The 27,374-nt window shown below is 42.0% G+C and overlaps 1 protein-coding gene across 2 annotated transcripts in view; it reads right to left on the bottom strand.

Moving 5' to 3' along the window:
* BRINP3 (BMP/retinoic acid inducible neural specific 3) overlaps positions 1–27,374 on the bottom strand; it is a 211,331-nt gene that overhangs the window by 38,343 nt on the left and 145,614 nt on the right. For both annotated transcript variants that reach the window (XM_044439223.1, XM_044439224.1), the window contains one exon: positions 21,554–21,790. In XM_044439223.1, coding sequence (XP_044295158.1) covers positions 21,554–21,790 — 237 coding nt within the window. The remainder of the gene's footprint in view (positions 1–21,553; positions 21,791–27,374) is intronic.

The raw sequence follows: 27,374 nt of genomic DNA, 5'->3' as shown, positions 1-27,374 counted from the left end.
AGAGAGAGAGAGAGAGAGAGAGAGAGAGAGAGAGGGAGAGAAGATGGGGAAACTGGTATTAGCCTCATATCTTAAACTGACGTATTTCATGAGCTGTGAAACTGCAACATGAGCTCTTACTGTTCAAGGGTTATTAAATTTATTGTACTCTAATCAGCAAAATGCACAGGTATTCTTGGAATGTGATTAAGAGCCTAGACAGGAATCTGGGCAGAAAAGAAGTTAACCATCCTATAACTACCATTCACCTACAGCTAGCATGGAAATGTGGCCTGAAGTCGAATGTGAAGCTTCCTCTTCTGGTAACATGAAGGTCCAAGTCATTACAAAGGAAGGCGGGAGCATTTACATAAGACTGCTAAAATTTCTCAACTAAGAGAGCAATCCTATGAGTCCAAAGAGTTTCTGGGGCTCATAAGAGTCTGGGGATTTCCCACTTGGAGCTAGAGATGGAACAAAGACCTGATAAAGGGAAACCCTCAGGCAGATTTAGCAATATTTGATTTCACCAAGATTCTCCAAACATCTGCATGATGTCCACCTTTCCTCGGTTTGCATTTCTGCTTTCTGTCCATCTTGGGCAAAAGTAAAACATGCGCAAAACATTTCAAAGCTGTGCAACCCCCTCCCATATGCTAGTATGAAAATACAATTTAAAAAACTTTCTTTTTCAAATGCAAGCATCTATTGAAGATATTTTTGGCAGAAGATGTTTCACTGCTCATGCTCGTGGTCAGGGTTGCCATATTTTGTGAAGAGCAGCACAGTTCCCCTGCATCCTTCTGCAGGTTTTGTTTCCCAGCTGCTGCAGAAAGACCTCCAAGGTCTGAGCACTGATCATGGGAAAAGGATGGAGAGGGAGAGGAGTGCTGGTGAGTGGGGTGGGGAAGGCAGAAAAGGGGGCTTGGCTCCATGGGACTCAAAGGTCTCTTGGCTCCAGGTCAACTCAATTGATGGGCTCATGGAACTGTCTGGTGAAAACAGCCTATAAAAGTGGCTGCAACCTGGCACAGCTGGGTTTTTAGAGGAAAAAACCCTTGCAAAACTAGGCTTGTACCCCTTCGACAGCACACCTGAAGGGTTCCACTCCTACTGACTCTGTTTTGTAGAAATTCCCATTTTCAATATTCATCTGAAATGGGAAAACAGATTTCCTTACTATGATGCACAGACTTTCCTTTCATGTAGAAGGAAAGGTGAGGAGCACATGGGAGTGGGACTTGCAACAGAGCTGCCTCCTAATCAGAATTTGGCCACTGTGCTTGTTTGCTTCATGCTTTTCTCTGAACTCTGTGTCTCTGCTGCTGTTCAGAAATCCCTCTGGCTGTAACTCTTGGCTGGCAAAAGAAATGCGACTGCATCATCAAGCTGGGAGCAGAGACAGCAGAATAAACCACTCTGGGAATTGCTGTAGGAAAGCAGGACGTTCCTAAGGGTGTGTGTAAGATGCTGATGCCTGCAGGAATAGGGGGCAAGTGGAATCAACTGCCAGCCATTGACTCAATGATGCCCTGAAAAAAAAGATCAGCTGCTCACAACTGAAATTGCACCCTGGGCATCAGGCGATATGTATGAAGCATGTCCTGACTTCTTTGCCTCAGTCATTTTGCAAGGCGGCAGGGAGGGCTTTGGACTGAGACTCGCAGCAGACAAATCCAAAGTCTGGATTAATTTCTTGACATCTAACTGCAGTCCTGCAAAAACAACCAGTTTATTCTGCCGCATCCTTTGCAACAAGGACACACATCACAGAGTAAACAGATGATTTACAATGGACAGGGAAGGTCTGCTCGTCACTACCGTGGACCATAAATTAGCTGTATTTGATAATTGCCAGGAATCCCACGCCTACGCTGGGGAATGTAATTTCAGTTTCACTTGTGCTTGACTGATTCTCCTAGTGGAGATAAAATGGAGGGCAGCCATTCTTGCATTTAACAGTTGATAGTAAATAGAGCTCTGTGTAAAATGTATTTTACATTACCCCTGTCAAAATCAGCATTTTAAAGTGTCTGCCAAGGCAGCAATTTCAGTGGTGTTGTCTGTCACATTTGACAACACTTGGAACATGCCAATGACATTTTTCTGCCTTATTATTGTAGCCAAAGGATGCTAACACAGACTGTGTTAAATAGCTGATGGATAAATACTGACAGAGGAAAGAGTACAAAAGAGAACAATATTCCATCACAAATTTCATTTTCTCCTGGCGTTGTCAGGCAAAGCATCGTATGCTTCCCTGGATGGAAAAGTCTATAAATGCCATGCAAGGGTGTCCTTCTAATGCAAACTGTTGCAGGTCATATTCAGTGATCAAACAGAATTCTCTCATTTGGGTTTATCCACCTGCATCATTCCACAAGGTACTTCATCCTTCGCTATATCCCCCAATTTTGAGCTGGGCATTGTTACAGAGTTTCGTATTAACAACCTTTGTATATATTTGTGCACACTTTGGGTTTTCCTGAAGTATGCAGAAATCTCCCTTTTGTTTCTCAGTGGTCCACTTTGGACCCATTTCAACCTGGCTTTGCTGTTAGAGGCAGGGATAAATAGACTGCAAACTCTGAGTGCAGGACTGAAGATCTTGCTAAATCTGCCAGGTGGAACCAAAACCAAGGTTAATGTTTGTTTAGCTATTTGATTTCTAAAGCTGCATCCAATAGACCTGAACAGGGTGGTGTACATGGGTCTATTGGGTGGTGTACATGAGACAACAAAGCAATATCATATAAACTATACAATAAGTAATAATATATATTTAAAAATATGTATAAAACACAAACTATAACTACTACATAATACTACTTCAACAAGATTTATACTAAACTAGGATAGTGGGCAACTCATCACTTAAAATTTATTTACAATCAATCAAGCTAAAATTAAAATTGATTGAACACAATTCAGTTAATTATTAAAATGCCTTGAGAATGAACCTGTATTTGCCTGGCACCAAAACAATAGTAATGAGGGTGCCTGGTGAACTTCTCTGGGGATCCAATTCCTGAAATAGGTGCAACCATCGAGAAGGCCCTTCATGTTCCCACGAGGAGCCACCCAAATGCAGCATGTCCTATTATCTCACTGACTTGAGGAATGCTCATTGGCCAAGAGCCAGAGAAACACTTTATGATGTCCGGGAGGAGGACCAGTGTGTCTTTGGCTCATTTTCTGCATTCACAGTCACATGCCGACCTATCAAATGTTGCTTTTGATACCCTTCTTCAATCCCATGCTGACTATTAGCCTGTGCATGCGAGGGTTACAAATGCGGTGGGGGGGGGGGGAACCTCGTCACCTGGAGAAATCTCTGCATTTTGAGCATGAAGATCCACAGAAGGATAGCAAGCACATTCACCTGGACATATTTTGTAATTTATTTATCCCATTTGTATGCCACACTATGGTCAGAGGCTGTCTGGGTGGCTCACAGTGCAATATATATAAATATAAAAATACAAATAAAATAAATAACAATAACAAGCAAACCATAAAACATGATCAAATTAAAATACAATATAAGTACAACCATATAAGTAGGAACAGGAGAATAAATGCAATATAACCAATAACAACCAATAAAACAATGCAAAATAAAATGGTAAACCAGCAGCAAACCAATAATTCAATCTAAAAATAGATACTAAATAAAAAAAAAAAAAGTCTTAACTTGGTCCAAAAAAGCAGGCTGAAGTGGGTACAAGTCACACCTCCCTTGGAAGGGAATTCCAAAGGTGAGGTGTGATGACTGAGAAGGCCCATTTCCTCACCAATCCCCCCCCCCACCCAATCTCATGGGAGGTTCATGAAGGAGGGTCTCCACTGATGATCTCAGTGGTCTGGCAGGCATATATGGAGACAGACATCCCTTTAGACATATTTATCACTCCTGTTTCACTGCCCCTAGAGACCTCAGTCTTCAATGCTTGAAGGGCCTTAAAGGTACCTGTGTCCAGCCTTCAGTTCCCACAGGAGCAATTCAGGGTGCTGCAGGAATACCTGTACTGAACTTCAGGCTTAAATAGGATGTGCTATATAAAACAGCAGCTGTCCAAATCAAATCAAAGCTGTCTTGGATGCCGAAGGAAAAGCTTGATCATTTGGATACTATGCCACTCTTCCTGAAAAAGCAGACCCATATGATGACACGTAAAGGTCAGGCCAGAGCCATGGGTAAGCTACACTTGAATCTAGATCAGGAGTGTGTGTCCTCCATCCCAGAGTCCATGAGAGTAGTTCTTGGGTATTGTGCCTCACCTGCCTTTCAGACTTATGGAAACCCCTATTGCATATGAGCTCCCAAGCTTACCTTGCTCTCCACACACTTTGGTGACATCCACATTCCCACCACCATCTAGTATTGTTAATGGAACAATGGCTCTAGTGTTGTTACTGGAAGCAGTCTTCGGTCTAGTGCTGGGGACAGATACAGGTGCCTACTTTGCTTTCGTTAAATGCCGATTGTAAGATAAAGCAGTGCAATTTCTTTCCCATTTTCATTAGGGAGCAAATTTCAAATGAATTTTGTTCAGTGAAGCTCAGTGCATGATTTCTCATGTGCACACCATACTTCTGCTAAAGCTCCCCTATTTCTGGGTTGTTTGTGCACAGCTGTAATTTCATGTGCACATGAGGACATAAGGTAACACATTCAAGAACTAGTGATGCCATCTATACAGTGGTTCTATAAATCACTGGCTAACTTCCTGTGGGAAGTCTGGGAGCCCTTCATTTCAACAGGTTGATCACCTTAACTGGGCCCAGTAGCCCTGCAGGTTCCTACAACTGCCAGCATTTCTGTACTTATCCATAAGAGGTATTGATCTGCCAACAATACTATTCTCATCCTCAATGCAGGTATATGAAAGGGATCGGTTGTGTTATGCAGCTGCCCCAAGCCAATTTCCATAAGCAAAGCCACACAATTATTATTATTATTATTAGTAGTAGTAGATTTCAACAACTACTACTACTCATTTCTTTACAGCCTTATCTGCTGAAAAGACATTAAGACAGTGCAGAACAATTCAAAACAGTAAGGCCATTAAGAACATTAATGTATTGAATCGTCATATTTTAAAGGGCTAACATGAAAATATGCTTCACTATGCCCTTTCTAAAGGCCGAAGGAGTGGGTCCAGTGATAGCCCTTGAGCAAGCTTGAGGCTGTCCCTCCATAGATGTCTGACCAATGGAACTTGTGGGTAAGGGGAACCCCAAAGGGCCTTTCCTGCAGGTCTTAACAACTGTGAAGGTTTCCAGTGGTCCATTACTAAGGCACTAAGTTGTTTTAGACATTAAAGGCTAGGCCCAATGCCATGCACACCACTCTAGCTGCCACGGTTTGCCACAAACAAAATTTCTGGACACCCTTCATGGGTGACTCTACATAAAGTGCATTACAAAAGTCTCAGAGGGATGCAGCCGAGTCTTGGCTAACTGATGCCAAGTCAGATTGAAAGTTTTAAACAAAGAAACAAAACCACACATGAGAATCGATTAATTCCTAAGGATCCGTGGAGCACCAAGGTGGTCCCTATTCCGACACAGCTGTAATATGGAGATTGTAATAATTTATTTCTTCATCTTTTGTAATAAAAGTTGTAAAATGTTAACACATTGTTCCAGAGTAAGATTAATATTCTATGGGATCACATGCTGCTCCATGGGTTGAAAATCATTAATTGCTACAATGAATAATGAATTCATTGTAAGCTTAGGTAATTGGAGGTTCATGTTGCAATCTGTAGGCTGAATACAGAATGGAAAGATGTCTGTTTTTCTCTTTCTAATCCCTTATTGTCCATACTTTAGAGCATAGGCAAGAAGAGTTCAAAAATGCAAGTAAAGCTACAAAAGATATAACTGAATACTGTAGCATAGCAATCATATGAGGCGTAGGAGAAAGAACCCAAGGTAGGAATCACTACTAGTTTAAGCTAACTTGTCTTCAGTAATTTACGTTTTGGTAACCTCAAAGTTAGACCACCACAATGCACTGAATGTGGGATTGCCTTTCAAGATGACTCTTGAACTGCATCTTGTGCAAATTGCAAATAACGGGGAGCAGAAGATCTGAGCACAGAATGCCAATTCTATGCCTTATTGACTGATTGACTATCTATTTCCATGCCCAATGTAAGATGCCCATTTTCCCCCTTCAAGTCTTCTATGTCTCAGGACATGTAATATATGGAACCAATAACATAGAAACATAGAAATTGAATGAGGAAGAAGGGTCTCCCGGGCCATTTAGTCTGACCCCTGGCTGCAGCTACCTCCACTCATGACAGGCCTACCATGTGCGTGTCTAGCCTGTCCTCGAACACCCTCACCGATGGAGCTTCAGTCAACTCCCGTGGAAGCCCATTCCATATTCTAACTGTCAGGAAGTACTTCCTGGCATGCAAGTTGAACCTTGGTTCCTTGAACTTGGCTCCATTGGATCGTGACCTGCCTTCCTCTGCAGGGGAGAACAGCTCTCTACCCACCTCCGTGTGACACCCCCTCATGTACCTATAGGTAGCCAACAGATCCCCTCGGAGTCTCCTCTTCTGCAGGCTGAAAAGACTCAGTTCCCTCACCTCATACAGCTTTCCCTGAAATCTGGCCACCATCCTAGTGGCTCTATACTGCACTGACTCTGACCTGGCTATATCCTCCCTGTAATGTGGAGCCCAGAACTGAACATAGGACTCCAGTTGCAGGCACACTGGATAGAGTGGTATAGAGTGGTAGTAACACCTCTCTCAGTCTAGAAGTCATGCTTCTGGCTATGCAACCAAGGGGGGGGTTTGCCCTCTTGACCACCGCATCACACTGCTGACTCATGTAAGTGACGGCATCCTACCAGGACTTTTACTACCCTTCTGGTCTGAGTATCTGTACCAGCTTTCAAAGGTAGAGGGAATGTTGCCTACCTAGCAAGCTGAAATCCTTAGATGGTGGGCTTCATTTTGGCCTGTGTATCACAAGCTTCACAGGCTTGCTACTCTCAGATAAAAGCAGACATTTCTATTTCCCTTCTCATCATATCGTCTTTAATTGTAATCAGGGTAATAACAGTAACAGAGGTTAAGTACCGGCAGCAATGGCAAATGGAAATCCCAAAGTTGTAAAAGAACAACTTTTATTTGCAATGAAAGCAGTTTTTCCAATAATTCCAAACTACTTGTGTTCAATCAAGTTTCCCCTTAATATTTTCTTTTCAGGCATCATTTTAGAAATTTAGGAAGGATGGATTACTTCAAGATTTGCAGAGCCCCCAGTTTCCAAAAGTCACGTGGGGCTGGGGGAATCACATCTATAAAATAGTCATTGCATTATTTAATTCATATAAAATCATGAGGACTTGCTATAAGCACTATGCATTTCAAAAAAGCAAGAAAAGCCTATCAGCATAAGAAAAAAATATCGAATTTTTCATAGATAAATGCACTGACGCTGAACTTTAAACTTCATTTTATAAATCATGTTAAGTCTTTACTACCTTACTTTCTATAGAGTGCTACACATAGGAATTTTATATGGAGGGTGGAAATTTGATGGATTTTCTCAAGGCATCTGCATGATTTCTGCATTGGTTTCAACTCAGTCTGATACAAGTCAGACTAACATCTAGACTTCTGTTTTTAAAATGGGCCAGAAATTGAATAATTAAAAACAGAACACTATACAACTTACTAGGGCAATTCATAGAAAATCCAGGCCTCTACCCTGTGATTTTCACAAAATGTACATGCATTTTGGTAAATTGTGTAAATTGTACAAATTTGTACAAATTGTAGGCAGTAGCCCAAATTATCCACATATATAAAATTTAGCTGTAAGAAAAGTCAAGGTGGCTAAGGTAGAATATGTGCTTCTATGGTGAGAGGAAGATGTTTCCACACTTCTCATGTTAAATGCTACAACAAGAACAGTAACATCAATTCAAATCTAATGAATCGGCCCTGATCTGCAAAAATTACAATTTGTGCAAATGTATGCAATTTGTGCAAATTTCTCTAGAGATTTGCAGTTCTCAGCTCCAAATTTGCAAAAATATTTTGCGCAATTTGGCCCACTTTCGTTCTCAAGTCAAAAATATTTCAAAAGTCTTTGTGCTCAAAGATAATGAGTTTTCAAGGACTGCACATCCCTAATACACCAACGCGCGCGCACACACACACACACACACACACAGTTACCAAAAATCAATGTCAGCATGGCTTTTAGCCTGTGGAAAGATCTGAGCCAGCGGTGACTTAGCGAGAAAGGGAGCTGGGGTTGGCGATGGGCAGCACAATGAAAATATTGGTCCACTGCTCAGCTGCAAACTCCATGCTGTGCACAATTAGGAGTGGAATAGTTAATAGAACTGTGAAAATCTTTCTCCCCTTCTACAAACCTTTGGTATGACCACTCTTGGAATATTGTGCTCAGTTCTGGTCACCTTACCTGAAAAGGGGCATTACTGAGTTGGAAAAAGTATACTGACTAGGGGGTTGGAGCAACTTCCGTATGAAATGTGGCTATCACAACTGGCACTGATCAGCTAAGAAGTAAGGAGAGGAAGGATAGACATGACAGAGTTGTTTACAATAATGCATGACATGGAGAAATCAGAGGGGGGGGGCATTTTTCTCCCTTTCCCACAACACTTGAACCCAGGGTCACCCCATAAAGCTGATTAGTGGGAGGTTTAGGACAGGTAAAAGGAAGTCCTTCTTCACACAACGTGCAGGTCAAACCATGGAATTCATTGCCACAGGAAGTGGTGATGGCCACTGATTTGGCTGGCTTTTAAAAGAGGTTGCGTAGATTCGAGAGGGAGGAGACTATCGATAGCTGCTAGCCTTGCTGGCCACATGCTTCCTCCTGCCTACACCAGCTGCTGAGGAGCTTGGGCAGGAGGAGATCTTGCACCCCTTTTACTTGAGGGATTCTATGGGCAGTGGGTTTTCTCTGTGTGAACAAAGTGCTGGCCTAGATGTACCTTTAGTCTGGCATGACTTTTCTTACATTCTTATGTTCTTAACGATATTTCACTCCTGGGGCAAATAGCAGTTTTGGTGCTATTCAAGTAGCAAAGCCAAGCCATACATATTGCTTCCAGGAAACTAAGATGAAAATATATTTTTACTCCAGAATAACACATTCCAGTAGAAAAGGAAAGGTTTTGAACACAACCTCCCCACTTGTATTGGCTAAGAAGAGTTTTCCGTGCTCAGTTCACAACCTCTTATGGCAGATGTGTAATGCATGGATTGGTGTGCTTATAAAAATCTCAGTTCTCTCAGCAATGATTGCATGTGATTAGTTTGTTTAAGATTTTAATGCATAATGGTATAGCCCATCAAGGAATAAGAAATGCAATGGAAGAGACTCTGTAGAGTGGTATAAAGCAAGCAGGATAGACTGTAATCTCTCTAAGAGCAAGAATTGTTATCACATGTGTACAAAATTTTAACTGTGCAGAACACAGTGGATGCAAACAGGATTCTATTTGATCCACCTTTCTCATCTTCCCACTTCATTCAAGTGCCATCAAAATTGCTTTGTGTAGCTTAGCTCACAACAACCTGTGTGACTTTGAATAAGTAGATTTGCCAGGTGCTCTGCAGGCAGGTGGCCCCTAATGCTTTTAGAGTTGAAAATGAGGTGATTAGATTACAGAGCATGGATTGGCTTTGCCATCCTATTTGGTTATAGGGGAGGAGAAATTTGAATATTGGCTCTATCAAGAAATTATGGATCTCGCACCTGTTCATTTCAAAAAAAGAGAGGTACCTCCACAGAGAGGAGATTGAGGGGGAGTGATGGGGGTGGAACAGTCATTGGAGCCAGAACAGCTTGGTTGATGTATTTTTTTTAGGGGAGTTCACATTGATTAAATTTCTTCAAAAACTCATGGGCAAGCTCATTACTAGGAAGCAAATTAATACTCTGGTATGGTAACAGAGAAGACAATGATTGGATTATGAACTTACAGGAGTTGGTTGTTTATTTATTTGTTTATTGCTTTTTGCTTGCTTCCTCATTTGACTTTTTTTAAAGTCCAATATTTAAAAAAGGAGGAGGAGAAACCCCTTTCCTCTCCTGCTCCAGGAGTAAACGGAGAGAACTGTATTGATCAATGCCTTTCGTCTGAGTGATTAAAAAGTGCCTTGAGTTGCCAGTGAATCTTCTCAAGACTTTTTCACAAGGAGCCTTTCAATTAAGAAGAGAAGTGAAGCTTGCTGTGCATATGAATGAGGCACATCCCTGATCTATTCATGGGCTTGTTCTACTTGGAACAGTCACAAAACGTACCGAGCAGCCAGAAAACGTACTGAGCAACCAAGACAGTTGCCCCTTTCTCTGAAGAAAGCACGAGCAATTTCTTCAAACATCCTTTTGCTTATTTGACATATATGCCCCTTTAAGCTGCAGGAAGACCATATTAATACCATATTTTCTTTTTACTGCTGAATGGAAAAAGCAAAAACAATATTTGGGTATATTTTAAGACAGTTAAAACGATACTTATAACTATCCTGACTTGACTTCCCTTATATATTGCACAATGTAGGGTGACTCAGATCTCTGTACAAACTGTAGTTCTCTTATCTCAGTGGGTGAAAAAATTGCAAGCCTGTAATCATTCAAGCCTTAATGTGCTTATTATTTATTTCTTCAGAATCATTGTAATAAGGACCTCAGTTGTTTGACTGCAGGTCTTTATGGGGTGAATACTGGTGTCTATGCAGAAGAAGGAAGTAGTCCAAGTCTCCTTTAAGGACAAGGACTGGAAAAGAAAAGAAAAGAAAAGAAAAGAAAAGAAAAGAAAAGAAAAGAAAAAAGAAAAGAAAAGCCTCCTTGGGACAGGAAATCCAAAAATAGCCACACAGGACTAAATGTCCAGTGGCCATTGACTAGCAAGGATGATGGGGCAGAAATGAAGCAAGAGGAGAATGGAATGGAGTTTCCTGTAAGGGGGGAGGATTAAGACCAGCCATTAGCAGAATTATTTAACCATTTTGCAAGTCCCACTTGTATTTTTTTATTTGATAGGTATTTTAATTGAATGAGTTTTAGCAAAAAATTTAAATTTGTAACAGACATAAAATCTCAATCATCAGAAAAAGATGGAAATGAAAACTTCCTGTAAGTTTCAACCTTACTGATTGTCCAGTACCACAATTTGTTGTTATAAGACTGCAGTGCTGAACACACTTAGCAGGAAATGTCTGCCATTGAATTCAGGGAAGCCTGGAACTATGATGAAAATCTCACAAGATATTCACAGGGAATAGAAGCCATATAACAAAGCATTTGCATTATCCTCCATTCGGAAAGTCTGGTACTGAACCTGGGCAGGAGAGAGGTATTTTCCCATTAAGGATGCAATAGCAAATACCCCTGTTCATGAGCAGAGTTAGGCCAAGCAGGCCTCTTTTTCAAGCTTGCCATAATAGGCTTAATGCTGAGCTGACTCAGCTGACCCTTACACACCAACTTTCCCTGGCCCATCCAAGCTATTTGCCGAAGAAGAAGAGGTGACAAAAATGATAGCAAGGATTCCCATTTGACAACTGGGGAAGAGGGCAGGCCATGACTCTGTATCCCCCTTGCAGGACAATGGTACAGTCCATCTTCAGTTTCTTGATGGGAATGATTTTCTGTTCCCAAGGAAGTGCTGGTATATATAGTCATAGTCCTTTTCCTGCATTGGAAATTGATGGCCCAAGTGCCTGTGCTGTTGCCTCTCTTAGTGTAGGGAGAGTTAGCAGGCTAGTGTGATAGTGGTGGAGAGCATGATAGCAAGTGCTCAGCAGATGTGTGGTGTGCAGTCATTTGGACCGTATTCAAAACAAGTCATATGAATGCCATGAGATGACAATGACCTATGGAAGGTATATAAGAACTTAAGAAGAGGCCTACAGAATCAGACCAAAGGCTTATCTAATCCTGCATTCGGTCCCAACCCTGACCAGCCAACTGCCTGTGGGAAGCCAACAAGTAGGACATGAATACAACAGCACCATCCAACTAGAACTTCCAATAACTAGTATAGGAAGGTACGCCATCTTTGATATTGAAGATAGCAATCAGGACAAGCAGCCATTGAAAGCTTTCTGCTCTATGAATTTATCTATTTCCTTTATGAGGCCATCCAAATTAATGGTGATCACAACATTTTGTGGAGCAGTTGTCCACAGTTCAACGATGTGCCAAGTGAAAGTGTGTAAAATATTTCCATGACTGTGTGGAGAACTAGTAGTTTTAAATTTGCAATTTAAATTGCAAAGGTTAATGTTAAAGTGAATCAGCAGCCATTTCAATGAACATACTTGCCAGAGGGAAAAGTACAACTATGAAAAGCAAAGAAACCCACAGAGGACTCATTCGAGTTCAAATTTCTAAGAATCCGGTAGTGACAATCTTTCCCGAGTTCTCTTGCATGGTAATTGCATGGTAATAGTAACAGTAAGAGTAATAATCAAATGCTATGCCAATTTAGTTACCCCCCCCCCTTTAAGCTAATCAAAAATTTCCATTTTTCCCATAGGCTTAATTGTGAAAATGCACTTTTTCATGGATTTGCATAATTTGAATGGATATGCACACTTTCAGAAGTGAAAATTTAAGCACATGTGTACAGATACATCTGATTCTGTGCATGAATTGGCAATGAAAGAAAAGGCATTTGACAATAAATGAAATGTAGATAGAATTGATTTTATAACATCCATGCATGTCTATATTTGAGGAAGGGGATGTATTTTTGGAAGCAAGAATGTCATGCAGTTCCTTTTGGAAAATGTGAAGGGAGATGGCCATCTATGCTGGTGTTTCCCTGAGCTAGAATGGTTTCCATTCAAGCATCGCTAAATGGCCATGCAGGAAGAAGGGATTCCCTGCATACATTTGGACTGATTACATTTTGGTCTCTGCTACCACTTCCTTTGGTTATAATCTCTCTGTGTTGAATGTGCTGTAGAAGGAAAAAAATACTGACACATTTGGAATGCAATTAAAGAGTGCAAATCAGACATGATAACCAAACTGTTGGCAAATGTTCCAAATGGCCCTTTAACTAGGGTGGGTTTCCTTGCATCCCACCCTGGTCAAAGGGTCATTTCAAGAATACTGCTCCAAAATGGGTGGCTAGAAATATCTGAGCCATCCCTTTCCACTAAAGCAATAGTCAGGTTTTAATGAAAAAGTTTAATAACACCCAAGCGGGCCATGAAAAGGGAGAGGGTTGCAAGAAGTCTTCTACCTCTAAATCCTTTGATATAATATTCAGTCAATGGCTGTAGCAAATTGTCTTTCCTGGTAGAACTTCCTTGTGAATTTTCTTTATTGCTTTAAATCCCATCAGCTTAGTCAAGCAGTTTTCAGCAAGAGAATGTTAATAATTCAATCTCTGTGAAGAAGTGAAAAACTAAAAGAATGCAACGGGAGCAGAAAGGTAAAGCTATAGAAATCCAGATTCCCCAACAGGGCAGATTTGCAGAATTCAATAGGGCATTAAGTAGAGTTAAACTAGAGTTAGGGCATCTGGTGTTCGCTTTCAGGTGAACATCCTAGTGCCTGAATGTAGCTAGCAATGACCCATCCATCACTGAAAGCAAGAGGAATCTTCACTCGACAGCGGGATTTCCATCGGTTATTAAAGAATTACACATTGTATCCAGTGAATGCGGAGGCATGGAGATAATTCACGTGGAAAGCCAATTTCAGTTCAAAGGATGTTTTTTTAAGCATAGTTATGAGAGGCAGGTTCACAAGGAAAATTGCCTTCAGCCTTTATAGTAAAAAGGGAAAGCAGACATGGCAACAAAAGAGAGCTTGCTTCCAAAAACGGGAATCTGCAATGAGTTTCCTGACTCCTGCATGGAGAAATTATGGAGCTCCCTATCTAGGTAGGCCTCCAGGAGCCTCTCTTTGTTAGCCTTTTCCTAAATTGAGAAGGAATGTGTGTGTGGTGCAGGAGTTTAATCTGCATCAACCTTTTCAGTTTGTAAAATTGTTCCTGACTCAAGTTCTGTGTTGAAACTATGATTTAGGTTTGACACAATTTAAGTTTGTTTCTTAGCACTCTTTCAGGGATTCTTAAAATCATAAGAAATATGTATGACAAACTGTTAAAGTGCAGGATATTTCCTGATGTTTCCAAATTCCGCCTATATTTTCTCATTCCTCCAGTCCCACCTGTAGTTTATTGGGAACCATATAAGAAAGGCAGCCCTTTCTGTGTGGTTGCTCTGATGGAGGCAGAAGGAAAGTGGCCAGCTTTGAATGGGCTCAATTTTATGGATGTCTTGAAAAATGAATGAATGAATGAATGAATAAATAAATACATAAATAAGGTCTGCACCTCCCAGCTTGCTTCAGCCAGGGCAGGGCATGCTGGGAGATGTAAGTCCCTTTTCTGTCAAAGAATCCATTGGGGGGGGGGGTGCTTTCAGCTTATAGTGACGTTTTTGTTTGTATGTTTATAAGTCTAGTTTATGCTGGATATTTTACAATGTAAATGGCTTATGTAAATGTGAATCAATGATTCTACCTTTCTAAATGTTTACCTTTTAGGACATCATCATTAGTCATCACTGATTAAAGCTTAATTTATGGAAAGCACTCCTATGAATTTTTTAGACAGAAAAAAGTCCAGAAACTCACAGTATTCTCCAGTCAACATGGCTGGCTTAGGCATTATGGGAATTAGGGGTTTTTCAGTCTAATCAGGCATAGGATTAGACAGAAAAACCTGAGTTGATTTCAAATTTGTTATTCTCTCTACAATGCTCTGAGAAAGGAGCTTTTGGTTCCAAAATGCATTGGGTTTAAGTTTTTACTACCACCTTTGAGACTATTTCTGTTTGTAATCTGCCTTGGAACCAGTCAGGTTTCTAAAGGTTCAAATTATGCACTTGTCCAAGATATAAAAGGGTGCTGATCTAGTTGCAACGTGTGTAGGAGGGCTTAGTAGACTATTTGACTTCTGCCCTCAGGGACAGAGAATAATGTGGGCTTTTCTTCTCAGAGAGCATTTCTTGGGCAATCCATGTCTACATCAGTGCTAAATTTGTGCTGAGAAATTGCCAGTAGTGTATCTAGCTTTAGAGTCTCTACTCCAGCTTCAACTCTACTACAAGCCACGTGAAGATAGAAAGTTACCTTCTATCTGAGTCAGCCCTTTGGTCCATCTAGCCCAATATTATAGATATTGGCTGAGTAGAGACAACATCACAAACTGCAATGGTGGTAGTATTGCTGCTGCTGCTGCTGCTGCTTTTACTATTGTTGATCTTTCATCTAGTGTGAACCCAGTTGTGGCATTACACCATGATAACATTGGTCTTTAGAAACCATATTAAGAAACAATGGTTTATTCCATGGTTTCTCCATATTCGTGTTGTCTGAACCCAGGATTGTGGGTTATTTGACCCTGGAATACAACTATCACTGAGTCCCCTGGAATGAGAAGCAATGACATTAGCCACTCCAGCTATCAAGCCTCTATGCGCAGACCAATGAGGAAGACACAGCCAACACAGAGAGCAAGTGTGGTGTAGAGGTTGGATTGTTGGACTGGAGACCTGGGAGACTTGGGTTCTAGTCCCCACTCAGCCATGGAACACACTGAATTTCTTTGGGCCAGTCACAGACTCTCAGCCCAACCTACTCACAGGGTTATTGTTGTGACGATAGTTTTGGGAGTAGGACGAGAATTGTTTAAGCTACCTTGAGTTCCTTGAAAGGAAAAAAAAAAGGTGGGATATAAATCTAATAAATAAACACAAATAAACATAAGCACCAAGCAATGTGCCTTGGTACTGAATTTCAGGTGCAGTGGCTGAGGAGATGCATGCCAACAATGGGAAATCTTAGCAGAGAGGATGGAAACCATGATAACAGAAAAACCATTTGATCATCTGTTAGGTAAACCATGTTTATTTTTTTAAAGTGAACCATTGCAACCGCGCAAGGTTGTTTATCATGATGTATGAATCCAGCCACTGAGTAGTAGCAGTCCAGAGCGCCAGAGCAGAATATTTTCAAGCCTACCTAGAAAAGCTGGGAATTGACCCTAGAACTTTTTGCAGGCAAATCAAGCATTCTTCCATTAAGCCACACTCATACCCATTTTCCCTCTCCACAGGGGAAGGAAATAGTACATGAAACAAATGATACTGGCAACAAAATACCGCATGGCTGATTTTTTTCATGTTTGGGATTCTGGCCACATGCTTCCATTCTGTACCATCTGAGTTTTTTCCTTCCCACTGTTCCAACCTGCTTAGTCCTCTTTGGGTTGCTTGCATTGAGTGGGGAATTCCCCTTGAATGGATGTTTAGCTGAAGAGTTTTGCATTTCTGCAGTCCTTGGGATAGGCTACATACTTCTAAATTGCTATTAAAATATATGCTTGTGCATACAGCAGAAGGGAAATTACATATGTCACCATTTCCATACAGCAAAGACTGCTGCTTTTCAATGAGTGTTTAGATGAATTTGCTAAAAAATGCATGGCGGTTCTTAGAACATTTTTTCTCTCCCCCTCATGGAGAAAATTAAGTGTTTTAATTCATTCAGGATCCTTGAGATACTAATGAAGCATGCTAATTTAGGGTGAACAGCTTCAGTATGGATTTTTGATCAAACAGCTGTTAATTTTGCAAAGGAAGTAACTAAATCCAAAGGCTACAAGCTGCAGCAGTATGTAGAAGATAATGATAAGAAACAAGCAGATGGATGTGAACAAACAGTTTAAGAGAGCTCCAATTTCAGTTCACTGAGGTGAGAACAGAGTAATTTACATTTTCCAAAGAAAAGGGAAAGAAAGTGATTTAGTGACATTCAAAACGTATCATCTGACCTTTATTTTCTGAAGTGGATATGACTTTTTTCTCTTTTTCTAGGCATGCATGTTTGAGTGATCAAGGTCTGAAGTCATGTGTTTTTCCCTCTTGTTGCCCACCCCACACCTCCAGTTCATCCAATGTTGAATGTATTTGAAAGGAAACCCTCCTTAGGCGATCAGCTGAGATCTCTGGGAAGAGTCATCTGCTCATCTGTCTGTCCCTCAGCAATGCATTGGGTGGAGTGGGAAGAGTGAGGGTTGCCTGAAAGAGAGAGTGAGAAGATGCAGGGAGCACCACAGCCATCGAGAGGGGAAGACATGGTGTGCAAAGTAGAAGTAGGGCAGGGAGAAGGGGGTAGCCCTGCCTGCTGTCAGTTTGAGGCTCCACACAGGAGAAGTAGAACCCTCAGCAACCAACAGCAATGATGGAATTTCCATGCACTGCATTCAGACCAAAAAATCCTCATATTAATAATAAGGATTGGGTGGAGCTTTTCAGATTCACAAGAGCAGTTCATTTGTAGAAGAGGCTGCTTCTGTGTGGGAACTATTCAGGCCATCGAGCAAACCCTTGCCATTGCACAGAGTGTGAACTTGTTGGTATATACAAATCAGACTGCTGCAATTAGGTGAAGTTCATATGAACCAGGCCAAGTAATTGCTTGGCATGAGGTGAAACACTGATAGGCCTAGTTTCCCATTGGTAAATTCTGCATAGATCCGGTACCACCCATTGATTCCATCTCATGAGCTGGTCCTGAACTTCAAGGGGCAACTGACATTTTTCTTCAACCATAACAGTGCTGTAGTCTGAGAAAAATCATTTCTCTGAGCCAAGGCAGTGGAGTGGCTCAGGCTGGATGAGAAATCAATATAGGAATGTGGCCGAAGCTTATTGCAGAAGACAGTTGCAATGAAATAAATAAATGGACCATTTCTTTCATTGTGGAGCTGCTGGACTTCCAAATGTGATCCAGCAGGAGTACAATGGGACTGAAGATAGCTGCAGAATACCAGCCCTGCTTTGCTTTTCTGTTTTCTATGTAAGAAACATTGTCTGAACTTGCTCATGCTTAAGCAAAAATCGGATAACATTTTTTTTAAAAAAAGAAGGATTGTAAAACCTGCACCAGCTTATCATAATGTGGGAGCAATAGACAAGCACTTGATGATGAGTAACATGTCTGGGTGTGTATCCATGGGCACAAATCTCTTTCATTCTCCTGTCAAGTCCATTATGTATCCTTGGTGAGCACTGGAAAATAGGCTTGGGGAACAAGAGCATGACAAGGTTCCTTAGAGGTATATCACAGAACGAGAAAGGTCATGATAGCCTAGTGCGGTTAAGCTAGCGTGGTATTTAAAGGTTGCTCCCCTCAAGATGCAAGTCTGGAAAGGGCAAGATGGAGATAGCAGGTGGAGAGACTTTCATTCAGCAGGGGATTGATGCAGAGCCGCAACGATGGCTTCTGGCAGGCTGTTCCTGTTCATCTGGATCTTGCCTAGTTTCACATGAACACATCATGAGCTGTTTTTCATCTCTGATCTTTACCACAGATTTCAAGTTACAATGGACACCTCTTAGCATGCACATGCAAGAAGGGCCATTGACAGGACTGTCCAGCACAAAATTGGGGAGCAAAATGCACTGGAGGGGGGCAGCACATCCTATAAGTGTGAGCAGAAGACAGATTAAGATCTACTGGGAGATATCTAGGTGATGTTTAGTAGATCCTAAAGGTTTTCAGTTATAGATGCCCCACCCCAATTCTGGTGCCGAAAAAATGCTTGGGGGAAAACCAGCAGATTTTGTGTGAAATGCCTTGTGTACTGGACTCTAGTACACTGATTACACATTCCTGTGCTGAGCACATGGAGGAGCTGTGCTTCTTAACTCCTAGCGCAGCTTTCCCCAGGCCTGTGCCTTCCAGACCCATTTGGACAGCAGCATCCAGAATTCCCAGTCAATAACTCTGCTGGACAGGAATTCTGGGAGTTGCAGTCCAAAAGCTTCTGAAGGACGCTAGGTTGGGAAAGGCTGTAATAGTGTATATTTGCATGCCTGGTCCTTTTTTGTTTGTTTGTTTGTTTGTTTTACAGGTAGCTCTAGAAGGTGGATAATAAGATTCAACATGGAGGGGCAGGTGCAGGAGATGAGTCAAGAGGCCAAGGAGAACTGGTATAAGTTTTCAGTTAACACTTTTTCTCAGCTACTTAAGCATAAGAACAAGAAACTCTTGACGATTCTTTTAAGTCCCTCATGCCCTGAGATATCCCTCCTCCCATTTCCTAAAACTTTTAATGGTTCTAGACTACTGACATCCCCTTCTTTCAAGTCCATATGCTGCTTTTGGGAACATCAGCAAAGGGTCTTCAGTCTTCCTTATGAGAGGGGGGTGCTGGTGCTTTTAGTCTACGGGCTGAATTCCATTTCAGAGAAGATTCCAGAGTCCACAAAAACAAAGATGTGGGGACATAAATTCCAGAATGTTTTAGTTCAATGCTCTTACTTCCAGTATAAGCCTTAGAAGAGCAATCTCAGTCATTTGGCTTGAGGGGAGGGGAACTGTACAGAAGCCAAGGAATCACCAAAACAATTGGTCTTCAGGTGGAACTCCAGTAACATCCCTACAACTGCTTCTAAATCCCTTTGGTGCTTCCTTCTGGACAACCATGATTTCTGCATTCCTTTCTGAGCAATGGTTCCTGATGGGCTGAAATCTACAAATCAAGGCAGTAGCAAAGGGAAGGCCATTGAGAAAGTGACTTGTCTTCGAAGAGAAATCACTAGACTTTTGTCATTTGGCTTTACTCTTGTTCTTGAAACACTAATATCACAGTATCCTTCAAAAGGACAATGTATGAAGCGAGGAAAATTACGTATCCTTAATAGCCAGATAGTGCTTACATTAATGTTACACATTATAAGTGCATGAATGGTTTTTCTCAATATAAAAGTATATGGAATGAAGCAAAGAAGTTTCAGTTGTAGATGCTCCCCCAGGGCCTTGTACCAGGACAAGCATCCACAAGTCCAGTGTGGAAATGTCCATGCAGAGAAGGGTTGTAAACTTGAAGGTTGCTTCTACATACAGTTGTATGCACCCAAATATAGAAGAAACCAATGGTCCTAGCGCATATGTACCCATATCAATCATGGAGCAGAAAGCGGTCAGTGGCTACTAGTCTTGTTGGCCACATGCTACCTCTTGTACGAAGGGCAGTATCATCATCATCATCATCACTATACCACCCATAGCCAAAGCTCTTTATGTATGGCTGCATACACCAGTTGCTGGGGAACATGGGCAGGAAAGAATGGCTGTACCTGTCCTGTTTGACACACTGAGGTGGCTTGTGAACCTGAGGATTGTTTCCACTTCCACATCAAATGGAGACCATTCATGTTTATGTGCAGTGTGCATTGGAACAAAGTACACAGCTTTCTATGGGGTTTAAATGCCCATATGAAAAGAACCCCCACAATGCACAAAATGATATGCTATTGTCTGCCACAGTTTGGTTACCTGTTTTCCCAACTGCACCTGTGCACCTCCTAGGAATTCATTCCTCATCTTGTACATTTCCTACCCAGCATCTTCCCATTTTTTTCTCTTTTTCTTCCTGTACCTTCTGCATAACTTCCCATCCTTCTATTGTTTAGTCCTTCTGTTAAGGTACTGGCAAAGACAATGCTGAGGTATGGCAGTTTCTTGGAATGTGTGCATTCCTATTCTTCAAAAAACCCAATTAAAGAACCATATTTCTCAATGTTCTCACCCTCTTGGGATCACAGAAAACATGCATAGAAGTGCCCCGCTTCTCAAAAAGGCTGCTGAGAATGCACCAACATGAACTAAGGACATTTCAAATTGGACCATATCCAAGAAAGTCCAGGCTTCACCCAATACGGATCTAGAATGAGCTGACATATACAATATTGAGCTGGTTTGCACAATGTATGTGGGTGGTTGGCCTGCTTAAAGCAGTCCATGTGTTTTGGGTGGCTTATTAATCAAGCCAACTGCCAACCTTTTCGGGGTTCAGATGACTCAGAGGGGATCTGTTGGTGACATACAGGTATGTGAGAGGATGTCACATGGAGATGGGTAGAGACCTGTTCTCCCCTGCAGAGGAAGGCAGGACGCGTTCCAACGGAGCCAAGCTCAGGGAGCCAAGGTTCCTTTTAGATGCCAGGAAGCACTTCCTGACAGTTAGGACCCCAAGGGTGTGGAATGGGCTTTCATGGGAGGTGGTTGAGGCCCCATCGGTGAGGGTGTTCAAAGATGAGCTAGACATGCCCATGGTGGGCATGCCATGAGCGGAGCCGGCGGGAGCCGGGGTCAGACTATATGGCCCAGGAGGCCCCTTCTGACTGTTTCTATGTTCCATATGATAAGCCATGGTGACTGCCCACCATGACATGAATATTCAGAAAGGCTGTTGGTGCTTGGCATAGCCCACTGTGGCTGAAATACTGCATGGTGACTGTGATGATCATGAAACCAGCCCAATATGTCACACCCACACACACCTCTGTCTGCATCAGGGGACCACCAGATGCCTGCGATGCTCCTCTCTACTCCTGAGCAGACAGCACTGACACAAATATAAGTCTGCAGAGATGCATGGTGGCACCTGCTCTGACCAGTGCAAATATTACCATATCATTACTGAACATTCATTAGCATCATTAATTAGTTTAAAATATCACACCTGAGTCTTCGAACTCGCTATTGTAAGCATTCCAGGTCTCACTTATGCGAAGCAGGCTCTCTTCCATAGCTTGAATATCCATATATGGACAGTTGCATTCTGGGAATTTGGGGCCACACTGACACCAACAATCGTTGTCCCTGCAGATGAATTCCCCCTCTGAATTGCAAGCAATGTAGCTCAGAGCCGCCTGCACAAAGCGCTCCTGTAAGTATTCGGGCAGGATGAGCTGAAGACCTTGACAAAGGGGGGAAGAAAAGAAAGAAGGAAAAATCTTTCTTACTCATTGTCATCTTTTCCTCAGAACAATTATTAGAATTCCATCTGTAAGAAATTTGTATATAAAACAGCTTTCCAAATACAGCTGCAGAAGCATTATCCCACTTCTTAAAAAATAGTTCAGCTGCCTACACATGCCAGTTTTAATCATTTCTCACAAAGAGACAGGAAGAAGAAGAAAAACTAGCACTTTTCCAGTTGGTTGGTTGGAGGTGATTCTGATATGCCACCCACAACCAGGCAAGTTGCGCTTTCAGAGGATGCTGATGCTGATGATGGATACATTAGTAAGAAAGAAATGGTCAAGGGCTTTATCCATGCAGCTAACATTCTTTATGATTTTATCTTTTGCTCTTCAGAGGGATGTATTTAAAATCAACAATCCTTATCTAGCTAAAGAGCAAATCCTGGGATCCCTTAATATTGTACTGCTGTCAACAAGGCAGTGGAGTCAGATTCAGGCCACAGTAGTCCTGAAGGAGGAACTCCACCCAACCTGGTATGGTTGACACCACAACCATGTTTCAGTCTGCAGCATTACCTGAGGCAAGAAAAATAAAATCCTGCAAAGGGGCAGCAGTATCTGGTGGCTCTGTTTGCCACATTCAGCTTGCTCCTGCAATAGATTAACTTCACCAAGCCAAGCATGTGCAGATCATCTCATCACATGTAGGAGTTTGGGTGCTGCTTCCCTCAGGTCAGTATCATGATATTGAGGAACAAGTGTGAGAGGTTGTCACCATCGTCATCTACCTGTTCTGCTCTGGCAAAGTACCTAGGCTGCTTTATAGGGTCTCCCTCTCCATTCTACCCTCACTGCAATCCTGTGAAGAAGGCGAGGGACACAGTCAGAAACTGGTGGCAAGTCACCCATTGGGCTTCCTGGATGAGTGGGGACTAGAACCTAGATCTCCTGACTCCCAGCCCCCTATTCTAACCATGACTCCATTTTGCTGCTCTCTTCCTCCTTTTCATCACATGTGGATGAGACAACCTGCTTCCCATTGGGGTGCTGATCATGTAGGAAAGACACGTCCACATAGCCACATATTTGATTGATTCATACACAACCCCACCTGTGGCATTGCAAGGAAGCGGCTTGCATGCTGTCAGGTTTCTATGGGAAGGGGACAGATGTTAGAAACCAAACTGAGGAAAGTAGTTACCTGTTGTCCTGGACTGATACTTTCTGCACTTTTTAAACTTTATATATTAAGAATTTCAAAAACCAATCACATCACTTTTCTACATAATCACCTTCCTTTGTGATGCATTTTTTTCCAGCATCATACCAACTTTTTAATGCCATCAGCAACAAATATATAAAATATATATTTTTATATATCAAATATAAAAGTGTGGAAACTTTTTGAAGACCCCTCGTATATCCATATTTCAGGGGTAATGAACCACTTTCAGACTGATGGCCAAATTCCATGCTGGAGAAGCCCTCCAGGAGTGCAATCTGGAGGTCTGTGATGCCATATAAAAAGGGGGAAAACCAAAGACAAAGGGGCAGAACCGAGACTTTGAGGGCTGAGTTCTTCCAAAGAAAGACTCCCATTAGGACAGCCCTCTGGACCCTCCAGACTTGGAGGATTATGGACAAACTATGCACAGAGGAGGAAAGCAGAGGTGAGGCAGATGCTTTTTGTCATCAAAATGAGAAGGTGGGAAGAAGACTGAGGTGTCCCCAGGATACTCCATATCCTGGTGGAGAGTGGGCCTGCCTCTTGCACTTTACAGACTGTTCAAATAGATCCATCTGATTCCAAAGACGAGGACAAGGAAGAGAAGGTCCAAGGGGAGGGGTGAGAACTTCGGCATTTCAAGGTTGCCTGGTGAGGTTTCTCAGGCAGAACATGAGAACTGGCCAGCTTTGGAAGGGTCAGAGCATTTTTAGGATGGGCGGGGAAGCATATGTGAGATCCAGCCCTTAGAGGATCTCCAGTGTTCCACCCGTCTCGCCCTAAGCAGCAAGAGCCACCCTGAGGGTAGAATGAGGAGCTATACTGGAAAAGAGGGTCAGAGGGGAAGATTCCAGGATGGAGTCAACTCCTTACATGGGCAGATGCTTTTCAGCCTCAGCAGAATGTTATTTAAATTCCATGCTGTCCTGTAATCTGTGGCGTTTCAATACAAGAATTGCACTTCAAGGGATAGACTGGGGCATAATAAACAATGGGAGAGAAGTGAGGGACCAGCTCATGGCAGGTAGCATTGATCTCTTCCCCTCCCTGCCTCCTGTAATACCCCCAAACAACTGGCATGGTTCTTTCCACACCGGATGTGAAATGTGGGTCCCCATCTACAAGGTCAGAATGATTGACTAACCTTCTAGCTGGAGATCTAAGTGGGTATCTAGACACCCACTGGCTATTGATTGCTATCATTGCCTGTTTGTTCTGCTGTCCAAACCATTGTGGTAACCAACCATTGTGTCTTTCTCATGGTCGACAACCACCAAGAGAAGCAATAATCCACTCTAGGGCAGGAAAGATGGGTCAGAATTTCAATTGGAGCATTCTTCACTTGCTTGTGAATAAATCCTCAAATGCACACATTTCTTCATAAACAAGGTGAAAAGAATTTGAGATTAAAAGAGAGAGAGGGAGAGAGAGAGAAAGAGACTGTGAAATTGAATGATTCATCCTTCCCTGCTATGGACATCCATAATTTATATGTTTGCATATAATCTTAAAGCCACACATGTTGTGACACATTAGCTGAATTTTCTTTAGTGGTGAAGTATTGTTATGCATTAGCAACCAACAGCTGAAATTGGAGTGGTTTTGTACATACATTGCACTATTTATTCTAACACCTTGTAAGGTTTACATCTTTTCTTGCTTGGCTGTGGATGGAAGGGATGTTGCCTTCCCTTCTTCTTGAAAACAAAAGATTATAGGAATAGAGTCCAGAGAAAGGATAGGGTTTTAAGGGGCAGTAGTGCAGTAGAAGAATACATGCAGAATCCCTCATTTCAGTTCTCAGCAACTCCAGGTAGGGCCAGACATGTCCCTTTCCGTCTCCTTGGAGTGCTACTGGCAGCCAGGGTTGACAACATTGGCTATTTGAGCCAAGGGCTGACAACAGAAGGCAGCTGAAAACATTTTTGTGAACATTTTCAACTCTGAAGGCTTTTATTAAGCAGCTCTGCTGCCTCTGAAGAAGCACTGCCTCACAAACATTTTCTCTTCTTATCAATAAAACATGCCATTATTTTCAGCAATATGGTAATAAAAATTGGTAGGTTTGACTTTTTAGGGGGAAAATTGGAGCATTTGAGTTGCTGCATCAGCAAATTTGGCCACATGGCAGCAAGGAGTTGCCCCAGAGGGTGGAGACTGATCCCTGGATGTTTCCTAGTCCTGGTTCAGCATGCAAAGTGGATGATGCGTTTCCTATACATTTCCCTATTGCAGTCCCTTTTCCCTGATATATGCAAGTGTTTGCATTGGCACTTGCCATGCAGGGCAGTGTACAGTGACCACAATAAAGGAAGCTTTCAAGAAGGAAACACAATGGCTTTTGGATGGGTGCACACCCATTATTTGTAAGCTTCTGCACCAATAAAGGAGGAGGCTCTGGTGCTTTTAATCCCAGCTGAATGGATCTGTTATTTACTAATTAAATGAACCTTTCTAGGTAGATGACAAAATATTTGTTTTTCATTTTTCTCAAATAACACAGGGCTGGCCCAGACTGCATCTAGCAACATTCCCATTACTTCTAACATGGCTTGTACAAAGGAAGCGTTCTGTACTGTCCTCCCAGAAAATACTGGCCAGGTTCATTGTTCCTGTTTTTAAAATTGGAAAAAAATGTAATCTACTTCTTTCTTCCCAAGTGAATTGAAGGCGGTGTTCCTCATTGCCCATATTTGCGCATTCATCCCATGGTTTTCTGTTTTCAGGTGTTGCAGGTTGTTGTGGTGCTCTCAGAACCTGCCACATCTGTTTGACAAATGACAACAGGTCGAACATAGAATGATAAAACATGAGGGAGGATGCTTTGATAAAAGAACAGCCGCTAACAAGCATGCTGGAAAACAACTTCCTTTGTACTTCTCTTGCCAAAGAAGATTAATTATATCCTTCTGGATAGGCTGGCCAGGCTAGGAGTTGGAGGCTCTGCATGGCGGTGGTTCCACTCCTACCTGGCCGGCATTGTGAGCCATCCTGAGATGCCATGCATAAAGGGCGGCATATAAAAGTTTTAAGTAAAATTGATTAACTATAGTATTAGGTTTATATTCCACTTTTCTTCCATCATAGAACTCAGGGGGACTACATGTGGTTCTTAGGCAGATTTCCATCTAAGCAAGGACCACACCCAGATCTGCTTAGCTTCAGAATGATTCCTCTCTCGTGTGTTTACCAACTATATCCTGGAACAACACGTTTTAAGCTAATTTAGGGGAGAGAGCCATGCAGAGCCCTCTATTCATCAAGGGGGCCTTGACTGTGAATGGTTGTCAAAAAGGCAGCTCCATGTGATACAATTTTGACTTTAAGAATCCAACAGCATGCATCGAAACAGGCCAGTGATGGATGTAACAACTAATTTCCTAAGCCTTTTACTGACAAATATTATGTTCAACGCAAGGAAAGCAGCTTCCAAACAGCAAATAATTTCCGTAAGCACAGTGGAGATATGAGCCCCAGTGAAAATGACAGGATCATCTATCAAACCCTTATACACCCAAAAATATTAAGTGTACAATGTGAGAGCCACTGCTCTATTATGTGAGAAGTGGAGAAAGAATACTGAATTTATCCATCAATTCAGCATGAAGATAATTCTGCCTGCCTGTCCCAAGATCTGGGTAATTGGGCTGGGCACAGGCATTTTAAACTTAAGCTGGAAAAACATCAACACCTAGAAGTTCTTCATTTGGAGGCCTGGGAAAAGGGTTACACTATCAAATGTTTTATGGAACTAGTGGAAACAAAATTGTGCTTGGCCAAAATTGTCTGAAAATGGACTGCCTTCTTAGGTCTGCTTTACATGATGTTGCATGTTCTGTAATCACAACTAAAATAAAGACTAATGTGGAATGTCTTCCCTGAGAAATTTTGCTAGATTTTGAATGTAATGGTGCTTGCTTTGATAGGAAAAAAAGTCTTAGAACTCTCACCTTGCCCCAGGTAGCCATGATGGTACCTGTTGGCCTCTCTCTAAGCATGCATGGGAGTATAAATATATCGTGCCAAATCTTTAGACTTCCTTACAAACTCATCACACCTTTCCTTGAGAATGAACCTCCCAATTTGGCAACTTGAGGAATAATTCTGCTGGTCTTGCTGAAATTCTTTAACTTTCCTCAGAATGAAGGGCAAACAAACCTGCCCTCCAGTTGGGATAACTGTACCACTGTTGTGAATGGAACAGCCTGTTGTTCTTGGCCTGCTTTTCAGGGCCAGAGTGGAACTGACTCTTCAGATAAAGATGCTTAGGGCTGGGAGATGAGGTCTGTGGACAGAGATAAGGTGGAGAAAGGAGAGCTTATCTCAAGACCTCCATCTCCAGGTGTTCAAGC

The sequence above is a fragment of the Varanus komodoensis genome, unplaced genomic scaffold (assembly GCF_004798865.1).
Source record: "Varanus komodoensis strain SLA01 unplaced genomic scaffold, ASM479886v1 scaffold34_1, whole genome shotgun sequence".
In the NCBI taxonomy this organism is placed as follows: Eukaryota; Metazoa; Chordata; class Lepidosauria; order Squamata; family Varanidae; genus Varanus; species Varanus komodoensis.
Note: the sequence above shows the minus strand (reverse complement) of the source record. Positions and strands in the feature narration are given on the sequence as shown.